This window comes from Cololabis saira, chromosome 13, assembly GCF_033807715.1.
Source record: "Cololabis saira isolate AMF1-May2022 chromosome 13, fColSai1.1, whole genome shotgun sequence".
NCBI classification, from domain to species: Eukaryota; Metazoa; Chordata; class Actinopteri; order Beloniformes; family Belonidae; genus Cololabis; species Cololabis saira.
In genome coordinates, this window is record NC_084599.1 from 13,599,980 (window position 1) to 13,614,895 (window position 14,916).

Consider the following 14,916-nt stretch of genomic DNA (forward strand, 5'->3'; position numbering starts at 1 on the left):
AACTTAAAAAGTTCACTTTCTTTTTCAAACAATACTGTGAATATTTAATAGATGTGTTAGAGAGACTGTTTATTACTTATCACTGTGTCTTATGGCTAAATGATTCAGAAAACCAGTTTATTTAAAAAGACTCAAACTTTTTTCTTATTCTTGCCTGTTTGCACGCTTTGCTATTAAGTCAAATCACCTTTGAGTCTATTTCTCCCTCAGAGAGCCACCTGCATGGCTGCTGACCTCTGATATCAAACATTACCTGCTTTATTTAAAGAAATCAAATATTAGAGAAAAAAAAAGTTTTTATTGGGACAGTGTCCTTTTTTTCTTAGATGAGACTGAGGTAGGATGAAGCATGACCAATAATACAGTCAAGGAAAAAGCATTTGAGATGTGCTCATGATTTTAGGGGCAAAGAGCATTTGAAGGAGTAAATGACAAATATAAATTATAACATGGATGATGAAGATAATATTATTGTGATCCCCTGCCCTTCCTTCTATGCCAAGTTGAGTCTGCTGTGTAAGCAAGCTGAATATAAATCCCCTTATTCATACTAAATAAATCACAATACTTCTTGCAGCTTGTACTTAAGTTATGCTTAGTGTGTCCATAAGCGTTCAATGACAAAAACCATAGTAATGCATGAAATTACTTCTGCATGACTGAAGCTTAGACTTCAGCAAGATAATTTCTGGTCCAGTGCTGGTTTTAGTAAGCGAGGAGGTAGTTCATGCAGATCTCAAAGAGGAGCTTGACCAAAAGAAATGTTCACCGTTTCTGCTCTCGTCTTTGCTTCAGTCTTCCGAAAACCATTTAAATCTCTCTGAAGAGTTCCGGTCTCAGTCACACGCAGCCTTCTGTGAGGAGGCCACTGCAGTCGATTTTCACTGCATCCAAAGTGAGCTTCCCTCCGAACCCCCGCAGCTCTGTGAAGCCGTTGTGACTGGGGAAGAACTCCTCCTCATTTTCACCCCAGTTGTCCATGTTTCCTTGCCCTTGCAATGGGAAGTCGTCGAAGGTGGAGTTTGTGTCCGGCGAGGTCTGCGTGTTGTTGGAGCTGTCCGAGTCGTGGGAGAAGCTCTTGATGTAAGTGGTCAGATACAGCAGTCTGGGCAGCTCGGTGTCTGGACTCAGGTTGGGCAGGAGAGGGAGCTGTGGGGAGATGTCTGTGGGTACAGAAGTGTCACCAGTCTGCTTGAACACCTCCTCCACATGTACCAGGTTGGCCTCTTCATCGCTCTCCGTCAGAGTGGTGTTAGTAGACGAGAGCTGGACTATCATCTTACCCTATTGGGAGAAAATACACTTGCTGACACGAAGAATAATGGCGGCGGTACGACGGCTGAAATTTCCGTCCTTTTACATAACTACCTGCTCTCGTTTGCAATCTTGCGCCCACTTGCTGTTTGCAGGATCTGGCACAACTCTGGGTGTGAAGAACTGGAGAAACACCCAGAACCTGAAGGAGAAATGTTTGAAACTGCTGAATAGCGCTGCGGGGAAATGTTTTAGAGTAACACAAGCATTGCTACAACTATTGCTTTCTGCAGCGTAAACGCCCAAAACAATGACAAGTGTTAAGCATACTTTTGGATCTAAAACACATTTGAGGTTGCTGTTGCACACGTACCTCTGCTTTAGCGCTGAACTCTGGCACAGACACAGCAGAAACAGCAGCATCAGGACGGCGACCATACACAGCAACAGGAAGGACAGTTGGGTGTCCTCTGCAACAGAGACATCCAAGCACAGGGGCGTTAGATTACAGCACTTGGTTCCTTTGATTTTAAACGGTTAGGGAAATTATTAAAATAAATATTGTAGTTGATAAAGGTTATTTTCATGAGCAAAAGTCGAGCACTGCAGTTTAGGCTACTAAAAAAACAGGAAAACGGTAATAATTTGTACAACGGAAAACATTGGGCTCACATGTTGTAGGCCTGTACTGTACGTTTAAACCTTTTGGAAAAGAAAAAAAAGATACGGTGCACCAAAGAAAGGAAAGTTTTGGGGAAACTTATTTTACTCAATGGGTTAAAACTACAGATTTTGAACTTTTTGAGCAAAACTGGTCTGATTTAACAAGCAGGAGATTTTAAGTTGAGAGTGCAAAGTGAGCAGATCGACATAAGGTTTAAACGCTCTACATCTTTAAAGTGAAAAGCTACACCTTTGGCAAAAAGTAACTAAATACTTTTACTCAGGAACAGTGCTTGAAGTTTAAAAAACTGAAAATGTAGTGTTTCAGTTTTGTTTTTACTTTATATTTAAGAGAACATTTTCAACAATATCCTTCTGGTTGTTGAAAGGAACATTACAGTTTTAAAACTGAATCTATATGAATCAAAGCAGCTTTTAGTGAGAACTGAAGGTGCTTGCAGCAAAATGGCAATTCATGTGAGCAAAGGCGATAACAGAGCTATATCAAAATAAATAGCTATTTTAGGATCCGGACAAGACTCCAAAACTTTATTCCACTTAAGTGATAGTGTGGATAGGGTCTCTTTAGACAAGCTGAGCTCATCCTGATTTTAAAAGAATCCAGAAAGTGAATAAAAAGTTTGTCCTGTTGCTGCCATCTTGTAATAAATCCGTCGACAAGTTGACTACTGACAGTCACGCAAACATCAGCCGTGCCAGAAGTTTGGCACAAGTACAAGTCTTCACAGTTTGCTGGTTCAGTGTTTTAACTGCTTTTCATCAGGTGTTTCTATGGTATCCTGAAGTGTAATTACAAGCATTTCATAAGTGTTAACAGGTTTTATTGACAGTTGCATTGTTTCTACAGAGTCCATATTTGCAGTGTTGACCCTTCTTTTTCAAGAGCTCTGCACTTCACTCTACCACGCTGTCAACTTCTGGACCACACCCTGACTAGTGGAATCCCATCCTTCCATAGCCGATGCTCGTACTCTTGGGAGATGGTTTGGTACCGCTCTTTATTCCGGACTATGTTCTTATGCAAAATTGCCCACCTCCTCGACTGGGAAACTACCCCAAACATGAATGATCCAGGACGCTTTGCTGCTGGCATGACAGAGGACCAATGGTAACAAGTGGAGAAGTGGTTTCTTTGCTGCCCTTCTTGACGCCAGGCCATGGTCAGAAAGTCTCCCCCTCGTGGTTCATGTAGATGCACTCACTCCTGCCTGCTGCCATTCCTGAGCAACCTCTGCACTGGTGGGGACGCAATCCTGCAGCCTAGTCAACTTCAGGAAACGGTCCCGCACGACAACTGAACCTCTCGATGATCCAATAAACGCTTGGTTTAGGTGCAATCCAGCCTCCTCGGCTGTAAAGCCCCGTTTTTGTGCAAATCAATGATGACTGCATGTGAGCTCTCATTGTTAACAGAGAAAGAACAGTGATTGCAATCACCCGCCTCCCTCTAAAGCTTCCAGTCTGTTATTCTGAGTCAATCAGCATGACAGAGTGATCTCCGGCCTCGTCCTCATCAACACTCTCACCTGTAATAACGAGAGAATCACTGACAGGATGTCAGCTGGTCCTTTTGTGTTGGCGGTGAAATGCAACACATTTCTTAAAATACATATTTCCATGGCAAATAGGGACTTTGCAATTGATTGCAATTCATCTGCTCACTCTTTATAACACTCTGGACCATATATGCCGATTCCATCATAAAAACTGAGGCAGCAGATTCTGTTGAAAGCCATACTTTGATCATTCTCAGGTTATAATCTTTTCTACGAGGGTCTTTTTAACCCCCGAATGTTCCTTTAAATAACTAGTTAACTTTCAAATTAAGATTATAACAAATAGTAAGGTTTTGAAGAGTGTGATGCTTTTTATCAATATTAGATTGTTTATCTAAAGAGAGAAGAAACACTTTTTAAATATTTATATTTCCCCCAAATTTGAAGGATGTACTTTAAATTTTGAAAATAAATAAATGAATAAATGAACAGCTGCTTACGCTTAATGAAGATCTTGGTCTTTTGACTTGCAGGGCCTTCTCCCTTGGCGGTTGAAGCATTCATCCACACACTGTAGGTATCTGGAGGCAGATCTTTGATTATGTAAGTCATCTCTGGTGCTTGCACAGTGTCTGGAAAAAGTATAGACACACACAGCAGGGAGAAGGGGAGTCATTTTATGTAAAAAAAACCACAAATACTCATGCATCTGTCTGCAGGTTTCATGCATCAACTCAACAGTAGATACTTTCGTCACATAAGGGACTGAAATTGAAAACAACAAAAACAAAAAATAGTGCATTTACAGCAGATTATATTTTAATTTCCTCAGCATTCTGGTGATTATTTTTCACCCACTTCACTCCAAGAAAGATTAGTCTCCTCCTATATTTTCCTGATATTGTGCAAACATAACAAAATGATTAAACAACCACTTTCTTTTCATGAACAAGTAGCTCTTCAGTAAAACTTGAGTCCAGTAAACAAGCATGTAAAAGAGAGCAACAGCTTTGTGCTTTTGCACCAGAGTGTTTTAACCCAACACCACATCCTCTGAACATGGCAGAGAAAAAAGCCATCATGGCACACATGAGTTATATATTACGTAACTTTCTCTCTCACTCCTTTAATTTTTAAATGCTGAAGTAATATCACAAATGAGAAACTGAAATACACAGTTAGAGAAAACCCGAATGACTTCGGCAAGAATAAAAACATCCTTTTGCAATCGATATCAAGCACGGTTACAGTTGTGCTTACAAAGAGTCTTATGTCCACTGCTGTTCTGGAGACAGATGGTGTACGTGGTGATGCAGCCTCTGCGCTGAGCCCTGGGGAGCGCCATCCAGGTGATCGTCACTTTGTTTCCCTCCACCCTTTCTTCAAAAGACCATGAGCCATCATTTTCTGGAGCTGCAAACAACAAGCAAAACACTAAAATACTGAATATGATAGACCTATTGCTCTAAACTATGTATCGGTATGTGTAGAAATGGCTAAATAAACAGAAAGCTGATAATACTCCTGAATCATACCTGACTCCACAGTAGCAAATGGTTTAAGTCTGGTCTTAGTCGCTGAGCTCTTATCATAAAAGACATACACTGCTCCCTCATAGCACTCGTACGGCTTAATTCCTGCATAAAGGAAGACAGTGAAGAGACCGTATAAGCATAATGGAGGAGGAAAAGGTATCAAAATGTATTTTTTTCATAAAGTAACTGTCCATCACTGCCTCTGCTATGTAGCCACCCACCTGTGATGACAGTATGGGTCTCATTCTGGCCCAGTTTGATCCATCTGAGCTCTTCCAACTTGCAGCCCTCTGGGTACCACTCCAACACGTAACGGGAGGGTGCAGTTTCAGGTTTCCTCCAGGAGATGGAGATAGATTGATTGGGTGCTGTTACCCGCAGACCCAGAAGAGGCGTGTCTGAAAAGAGGTAAGCAGCATGTAATCGAGTCACTAGTGATGTAGAAAGGAAAAAAAGTTATGGATGCATCTTTAACTGTCCTCTTTTGGAGTTCCACCTACAGGACATTGAAGGTGTATAAGAGTGACTTATAATCATGTGGAAGTGGGCAGGGGTGGGTAAACGTAAACAGCATTTCTTTTTCTCCACTGCTAATCTTGGAGTGCATAAAACAATAAGTGTTTGGAGATTTAGTTGGTTGTTTTTCTTATTTACCTTCTGTGTGATGTGTTGTTATGGTTGCAGGGGGAGATGACCCTTTGGAGTTGCGAGCCCACATCGTCACTTCACAGTCATCACAGTAGTAGGGAAGTGAATAACTCCTGACATCAGCACTGACATTAGTGGTGTTATTCAGGTTTGGGTTGTTAAGTCTGATTGTGTAATCAAGGATCTTCCCTCTAGAGATGATCACGCTGGCCTCCTGCAATCAGAACAATCTTTAAAAATAAGTTTTCACTTCAGTGTTGTATCTTTTTTTTTTTTATTTTGTTCTTGATGACTGAAGGGTGCAGAGTAGAAGGAAAATTAAATGATTATAGGAGCTATTGATTTACACACCGCTCAAAATCAATCACACTGCCAAGATGAGTATATGAGACACATCATTTCTGTTCAGGTCTTCTTTTTCTTGTAAACTGAAACTGCTGGTGTCTGCTGACAGGTTTCACTTACCTCTCACTGTCTGTATTGCGGCACTAAAAGAACATAGGTGTGTCTGTGGTAGAATTTGGAAACATGTATTGTGTGTGTGTGGATATCACACATAAGTCGAGGTGACATGGTCAAGGTTTGACATTTAGTTTATGCAGAACAAAGCAGAGAAGCAGGTAGACCAGAAAGTGTTACTATGGCTACAGCACCGCACAAACACACAATGACAGAGTGAGAAGGAGACTCAGTGCTTGAAGACCTCAAAACCCTCAGGCTCATGAAGAGTTACATGCTGCTGTGCATTGTAGCTATTCAATGATAAAGGATGGTGGTCATTCATAATTTAAACATACAAGGTTTCCGTTTTCAAAACTACATGCTTTACCTCTGATAGGTAGCCTACTGATTTTTGTCAAAATGTAATATGTAGTACGACCCCAGTTACAAAAAATTTGGGACGCTGTGCAAAGTGTCAACAAAAATAGAATTACCATATTTTCTGGACTATAACCCGCACCTCTATATAAGCCGCATCCGCTCTATTTTTAAAAAAATAATAAAAGAAAGATATACAAGCTGCACCTGTATATAAGCCGCATCCGCTCTATTTTAAAAAAAAAAAAAGATATGCAAGCCGCAGATATTTATGTTGTTAGATTAGATATTTACTACATGTACAGAAGGATTTTGAACTGTAAATGATGTACATGTTTGTACCTAAATAGATCCTTTCCTAACAGTGTCTTTTAACACGACAGCAACTTTTTACTGATTAAAACGGGACAGAACCAAGAGAAAATAACCGGTATTTATTTATCTATTTATCTGTTTGAAATCTGCTTCTACCTACTTCTATCTGTTAAAGAAGAAGTAGCATATTCTTCTGTGCATTTATTTTGTCTTAGTTTTGATTCTAATTCCGGTTAGAGCGCCCCGAGCGGTGGAAGAAAAATCCACAGAATAGCCGCATCTTTGTCTAAGCCGCATGGTTGAAAACCTATGAAAAAAGTAGCAGCTTATAGTCCAGAAAATACGGTAAATGATTTGAAAATGATGACAAATCTCATAAACCCATATTTTATTCCCAGTAGAACATAAACGGGCATATCAGACGTTGACACTGGCTTTTCACCGTTTCATGGAAAATATTAGATCATTTTGAATTTGATGGCAGCAACACATCTCAAATAAGTTGGAACTGAGGCAACTAATTAGGTTAATTAGCAACAGCTCAAAAAACACGAGTGTATGAAAGGAGCCTTGCAGAATGGCAGAGCCTTTGAGACCTAAAGCAGGGCAAAGGTTCACCATTCAGCGACATACTGTGTCAAAAAATTGTGGAACGATTTCAGGAAAATGTTCTTTAACGTAAAATTGAAAAGACTTTAAAGATCCCACCATCTACAGTGTATAATATCGTCAAAAGATCCAGACAATCAGGAGAAAAGGTTGAAGGTCAAAACTGGATGCTTGTAATCTCTGGGTCCTCAGGCACCACAGCATTAAAATCAGACCTGATACTCTACTATAAAGCACTGCATGAACTCAGGAAGACTTCCTGAGATCACAGTTTATGAACACACTTCACTGTGTAGTCCACAGATGCAGATTTCAGCTCTTTCAAGAAAATAAGAAGCTATATGTGAACATGATCCAGTAACCCCACCATCTTCTCTAGACCAAAGCTCATGTAAAATGACAACATGGAAAACTGTTATGTTGTCTGACTGACCAAATTCTAAGATTCTTTTGGAAATCATGGAAACCGTATCCTACAGACGTCAGAGGAGATGAATCATCCAGCGTGTTATCAACACTTAGCTCAAGAGCCTGCATCTCTGATGGTATGGGGTTGCATTGGGGCCTGTCGCGTGGGCAGCTTCCACATTTGGAAAGGCACCATCAATGCTAAAAAGTACATGGGCGTTTTAAAGCAATATATACTCCCATCTAGAAAATGTCTCATTCAGGGAAGGCCTTGCATATTTCAGCGGGACAGTGCTAAACCACAGACTGCATCCAACGCAACAGCATGGCTTCGCAGGAGAAGAGTGTGGGTGCTGAGCTGGTCTGCCTGCAGTGCAGACACAATACAAAACATTTGCCTTGTCATGAAACGGAAACTCCGGCAATGAAGACCCAAGGCCGTTGCACAGCTAGAATCCTTCATCAAACAAGAAGACAATATTGCTCCCCTAGCGCTCTGCAACTGTTCTCCTCACTTCCCAAATGTTTACAGACAGCTGTTAAAAGAAGAGGGGATGCTACATAATGGTAAACTTTGCCCTGTTTCAACTTTTTTGAGATGTGTTGCCATCAAATTCAAAATTATCTATTTGTTCTATCTGTTTTACATGAGATGGTAAAATATCTACGTGTCAACATCTTATATGTTGTTAATGTTGCACTGGGAATAAAAATAGGTGTTTATGAGATTTGAAAATCCTTGCATTACACTTTACACAGCATCGCAACTTTTTTTGGAAAGTTGCACAATCTGCAGTATACAAAAAATACTTAAATGATTTGCTACTTCCAGAAATAATTTCCAGTATTTAACTAATCAGTCCACTGTGCACGATGTATCACCCGCATAGCAGAAGCAGGTCATAACGGATGTGTGTGACTTGTTTCTGCATTTACAGAAGGCGATGGGGTGTGAGGAGTTGGAATGTCACACCAGATACTGAAACCGAAGGTTCATCTTTCATAATGTCTATTCTCATTGAGAATACTGGATAACTTTTATCAACATAACAAGTTAAATACTTTTTGCGAACACATTTTATTTCTGATATCTTTGTTTACTTGACTTGGGTAATATTCATATGATGTTTGAAAGGATATTTTTTTTAGAAATCCTGCAAATTCACAAGCGTTTACAGGTCAACAGGTACCACTGTATTACAAACACTCACATTGCTGTAAAAAAAAAAAAAAAATAAATGTAGAAGACTTTTAGATTATATTTTAAAGAGAGCTACCTTCCAGAAGACTCTCATGGACCCTAAGTCAGATGCATGGGCGAACCACACGTCCAGTGCTTGGGCAGGGGCTGAAAAACAAAATAACACATTCTTTGAAGGCTGTCAAACCTCCCATGTGCAGCTGTTGGTTTCCTGTGAGCTGAAGACTAACATGAATATACGACAAACTCAACCCTTTCACATTGCAAAGGCAGTTTTCTGTGAAGTATGGTTACTGTATTTACAGTTGGTGGATTCACACCCTAAGAACATGTGATAAAACCAGTGAGGAGGAAAATGTCACTCCACCCTTTTTAAAAGAACATAGAAAAATGTTTCCAAATGTGAGCAGTCCCTGGTTGTGAGTTTTGAACATTTAAATGAGATGAAACTTAGTTTCAGCAGGACAGAACAAAAAACATTTTAGTTTTATACAATTTCATTGACTTAATTTGAACAAATATTACATTGCAAACACTACATGGTTGCATAAGTGACATCACTTTGACTGCATGTGAGTTGAAATGCAGTTAGAAAGTAGAAAAAAAATGAGTGCATAAAACAACTTAATCAAATCAGTTAAATTTGCACTTCTATGAAGGGATATTACTACTTTCTACAAATGGTGAAATAAATTCTTTACTATAAGGTTAATTTCTTTGAGCACAGGTAATATATGTTTTCAAGCCTATTACGGTGTCCTGGATTCAACCAGTGACTGTGAAAGGGTCATGACAATAACCTTGCTGTCACCAAAGATATCCTTTGTGGAGTTTTGTTTTCTTTCAATGTGGCTCACATCGGTTTTTTTTATGTACACATAACAGGCTATGCAAAGTTTTAAAAAAACAACAAACCTACAGGTATTTATTTTCTCCCACGGAGGACTCTGCTCCTGAACTGTCAGACACAATTAATTGTGTTGATCAATTCTCCCTTCATATGTTTCCATCAACTTGTAACAAAGCTGCCTAACGTCTTCCTAATGGCTTTTCTGGCTTTTTTTTATGGAACAGGAGCAAACAATGTTGGCCATTATGTCTGTATCTCTCCTCTTTCTGTTCTTCATTCTCTCTGTCTGTTCTCTCTTTTCCTGCTCTGCCCAGTCTGGCCCCCGACAGGAGGGTCCCCTTTATGATCCTGGTCCTGCTCAAGGTTTCTTCCCTGCTAAAGGAGAGTTTTTCCTTGCCATTGGTTGGCTTAAGGTTTTTCTACCACAAGGGGAGTTTTTACCTGACATCGTTTATGTAATAATTGCTCGGGGGTCATGTTCTGGGTCTATGGAAAGCACCTAGAGACAATTTCTATTGTAATAGACTGTATATAAATAAAATTGAATTAACCTATTGTCGTAGATTTCGGTTTGAAAAAGAAAATAAAAAAAAGTATACTTTTTCACGCCGTTACCGATTGCTGTAACTGGAAACTTATAACCTGCCACAGCTGCACATACATAACTTAAAAATTCAATACGAGACCTGCATATCTTCACACCATCAGTAGTACCAGCTAAGTGGAAACATTTCCCATAACGCATTGCTTTCCTCTTTACTAACTTCTGAACCTCTTGCTTAATCTTTACCGTCTGAAAATCTTTACAACAGCATAAAAAAATCTATGCAAGATATTGCAAACATTTTTACTTATCATTTAAATTTGCTTTTTTTCCCCGGACATCAGCGATTGAGTGAAACGTAACTGTACTGTCTGATAACTACACTGATAAAATGCTGTAGAGTTTGACTGACGACTGAATGCGTGGTATTTTTCATCAGTAAATGCAATAAACGCAGGCCTTTGAACAGTTTTCACAGAACTGCTTGTGAAGACACAACTGCTTACCCTCTTCTTCAGTAGAGCTTGAAACTTCTGCGCTCCAGTTACTCCATAGGCCTGTGCTGAATTTGGCTCTGGCTCTGAAATGGTAAAGCCTGTAGGGCTCCAGAGAGGACACTGACCAAACCAGGGATGAAATCATCTGCACAACCTGTAGGTCATCAACACATTTATATTTTAAACCCAACTGTGAACATTACACCTAGGAGCTTGAATCTTTTTATTGTGTTAATTGCACATTATGAACACATAAAGAAGACATAAAAGGTCAAATTTCAGTTCGTTTCAGAGACTGATGCGTCATTGTGGATTTGTCTGCACTCATATCTGCCTTCAGCTCTGAATCAGCAGAAGAAAATGAGAGCTGCTCATACAGCTACTGTATATTTTTAGCCAAGTCTCATAAGAAAACCTACAGTATAGCAGGTACAGTAGTTCTGGTACAAAGTTGTCTCACTTATCTACGGATAAAAATCCTGAGATGCCAAATAACCTGAAGGTCCTTGTGTGACTGACAGATTGACTCAGACAAACATAGTCTGGGCTCATTTGTTTGAAACTGCAACATTTTGCATTATGGAGCATCCAATATGACATTTTGCGTAACCTTTTGCAATTTCTACATGTCATCAACAGCCACTGATTTCTAAGGTTATGAATAAATTCAGATGGTTAAAACTTCTTACCGAGTCTGGATCAGTTGTCCATTGGTGCGATTCAGATCTGTATTGGATCTGCAGGTGCGGAGTCCTCACTAACTGCTCCACTTTGATGATGCACTTCCTTGAAGAACACTCAGGCTGCCCGAGCACCGGGACTGATGGCATCACTACCCGGACCAACACAACAGAACATGGAAAATTACAATCAGAAATCTGCAACGGCTATTTTATTTTTTATTCATATTGTTATTTTTGTTTAGATCTTTCCATGATTGTTGGGAGTCAACCACAAAGTTGAATATAAGAGTAAAAACCAACATTTCCACTGCAAAACTCCTGCTACAATATCTTTTTGCTTTAACAAACAACTATAAACTGCCATTGTCTGTCTTACCAATGTCACTGAGTCTGTAGTTAGCAACAGAGGACTCCACAGAGCCCAGTGAATTTTGGGCTTGAACCCACACCGATATTTGCTGAACTGATCTGGACAGATTGAAACCAGCCGACGGTGACGCAGTTCCTTTACCGGACACATTGTACAGAACTGGGCCTTCTGTGTGGTTCCCAGATCCAGTTCTCACCCTGAAACCCACAAAACCAAGTTTCAGCTGAAAACATGAGACTGCATATACTCATACGCATATAGTATCATATTATTGAGGAGTACTGACCGAAGCGTTGAATTATTGGGAAGATAAGTCTCCCGTCCTCTGTTCCAAGTGCAGACCACATCTCCACTCTCATTTCTTAAGATGTTGTAGATGCATTTAATTTCTTCTGGGCGATCTGGTGGATCTGGACAAGGGGACAAAAATCCAACAGAATCATATAAAGTACTGCTATTGTGTGGAAGAACAAAGAGTTTTCAGAAATGTGTAATATCTATATAATATCTCCTTTTTCTAAAAAACTAAACTAAACAACAAATATTCTATCAGTAAGGATGAGCAATGGTAGCTTTTGTTAGTTAGTAATTTGTTAGAGGTGGACATAGACTTGTTCATATTCTTGAGTGGATGTTTCAGTTTAGGGAACTACAATGCTGCATGTTTTTAAAAACAAAACAAAAAAAACTGTCACACCTCTTTGGTGAGAAGGCTGATTTAACTGTGAACTCTGTTTATTAAGAGAACAGAAAGCAGAAGCAACAGCTCTTAAACATCTTTTTAAGCATCCTGCAAGAGTTTTCTGTCAGTTCAGTTTTGAAGGTCTATCAATTACATTCGGATGGCAATTTATTATCTATGGAAACTCATGAATTAACTTTCCTGCTCACTTACATCCAGCTAAGATGTCCAGTCCGCAGGGGTCCAGTGCACGATGACAGTCACAGTAACAGCTGTATGTTGTTCTGTCTGTTATATTTGCCACATTTACATATATGGTTGTAGAATTCAGCTGGGTGTGCTCCTGCTGTTTGGGGTGGTTATCTTCATAGCTGTGCATGGATCCCTGACACCTGCAGTTGAAGGTGCAGTAAACCTGGAACTTGGACCCTCGCTGCACCACAGAGCCAGAACTGGACCAGAGGACGCAGGATGTCTCACCTAAGACCAGAAGTGTTATTTTCAAGATTGGATTTCCCCCTTCCCTTTCCTCCCTTCAGTTCCGAGACGCTCTTGAGTTACACACAAAAACACTTTTCTCATGCAGACTTAATTGGCACATTGTAATATATCAATATGTTTACAACCCAGAAACAAAAATATCGAAATTGGCCTTTTCCAGAATATCTTTTTGTTTTGTTTTTTTTTTCTTCTAAAAAAAGATGATCATGACGTGTTTCAACTATACTTTCTGTGAATAGTCCGTGAACAGAAGTGTGAGTTTACGCATGTATCTGAGCTTACCCACGCAGGACTGCACGGCCAGCACGGTGACTGTGATGACAATGAGCCACGACCGGAACATTGTCACAAATAGGCACCAGAAACTGCACAAGCGTCTTACATTGGCTCTGGAGCTGCTAGTTCCCCTTAAAACAAGCACATGCACGCTTATAAATACAAATATATATATATATATATATACAGTAGCCTATAGTAATTAAGTAAGTAAGTAAGTAAGTAAGTAAGTAAGTAAGTAAGTAAGTAAGTAAGTAAGTAAGTAAGTAAGTAAGTAAGTAAAGTTTATTTATATAGCACCTTTCACAGATATAAAATGCTTTACATTAAAAGAAGGCACACAAATTAAAAGAGATTAAAAAGAAAAGATACCAATAGTATACATATATATAAAAACCTAGATAAAATTAACAGGGTACAGAAAACAGCAATGGGCTGGCATGTTAAAAACATAGTCGCAACGCACAATTAAAAACATAGCAGCAACGCAAAGACACAATAAATGAACAGTTAACCAAAAGCCTGTCTGAATAAAAACGTTTTCAGCTGCTTCATAAAGCCTTCACATGAGTCTAGAGAACGCAGTTGTGAAGGGAGAGCATTCCATCATTTTGGCGCAACAGCTTGAAAAGCACGGTCACCTCTGGATTTAGTATACAGTACCGTGCCTGCAAGTAGAGCCACATATTCACTCAGATCAACAGTTTATAAGTTTGTTTTTTAGAAAACAATTAACTGTTTGATCAGTTCCACGTCAATTATATATACAGACAGCGATAATTATTAGGAAAGTATAGCTTACATTTGAAGTACAGCGGAGTCGCCAACTAATGCGCCGCAGCCGGCTCATCTGCAGCTGCGTAAAACAGGACGGTGCCACAAACTGGGAGGAAAAATGTCCAAAAAAACTCACAAGGACCTCATATCCCACCATTAAATCCGCGTTTCTCCTGACATGTTGGGAGCGTTTATCCGTCATCGTATCTGACTGAACACCTTCGTGTAGTACAGTGCACACACAGACATGCGTGCTGGCGGCCGCCTCCAGACTGATTTATGGTTCCGCGTTACCCCAACGCAGACCCATCGCCACAGGCTACGCCGTACCCTACGGCGTAGGGCTGCGTCGTTTTAACGCAGAACCATAATTCAGGCTTGTGTCTGCGGTGACGTGACGCGCAGCAGAAACCGCAGTGTGTCACAGTTCAGCAGCTTCTCCCTCACACGCTCACCATCACCCAGTCTCTGCACAGCACCATAGTTTACATTATGAAAAAAAAACGGAAGTAGACTTTCTAGACATTTACACAAAGTTGAACTGTGCGTCTCGTCTGATTATTGTTCCTTTAAATACGATATTTGTGATATTAGAAAATAAACCTGAGTGCATTCGTAGTTTTTCTGAAGTGTTTTATTCACGACCCATGACAATGACAGTATATGCACAAAACAGATATACAATCAATGTGTAAATAATGCTTTGCAGCGCTTGTAAGTGTACAACAAACTTGCAGATGGATTGATGTCCTCAGATTTTCCACACA

At 39.8% G+C, this 14,916-nt stretch overlaps 1 protein-coding gene across 2 annotated transcripts; it reads right to left on the bottom strand.

The window, feature by feature from the left end:
* Nucleotides 1–278: 278 nt before the first annotated feature.
* il12rb2 (interleukin 12 receptor, beta 2a) lies at nt 279–14,383 on the bottom strand. Of its 2 annotated transcripts, XM_061737795.1 has the most exons (16): nt 14,175–14,383; nt 13,379–13,503; nt 12,809–13,075; nt 12,200–12,323; nt 11,920–12,110; nt 11,550–11,692; nt 10,870–11,014; nt 9,046–9,116; nt 5,624–5,831; nt 5,191–5,367; nt 4,970–5,071; nt 4,695–4,847; nt 3,935–4,066; nt 1,628–1,724; nt 1,369–1,456; nt 279–1,284 (listed from the first exon to the last, which is right to left on the bottom strand). In XM_061737795.1, coding segments are annotated over exons 1-16 (2,469 nt in total). In that variant the 5' UTR covers nt 14,177–14,383; the 3' UTR covers nt 279–840. The 2 variants fall into 2 exon arrangements, with proteins under 2 accessions (XP_061593779.1, XP_061593778.1); XM_061737794.1 differs by having other exon boundaries at nt 1,369–1,724.
* Nucleotides 14,384–14,916: the final 533 nt, after the last annotated feature.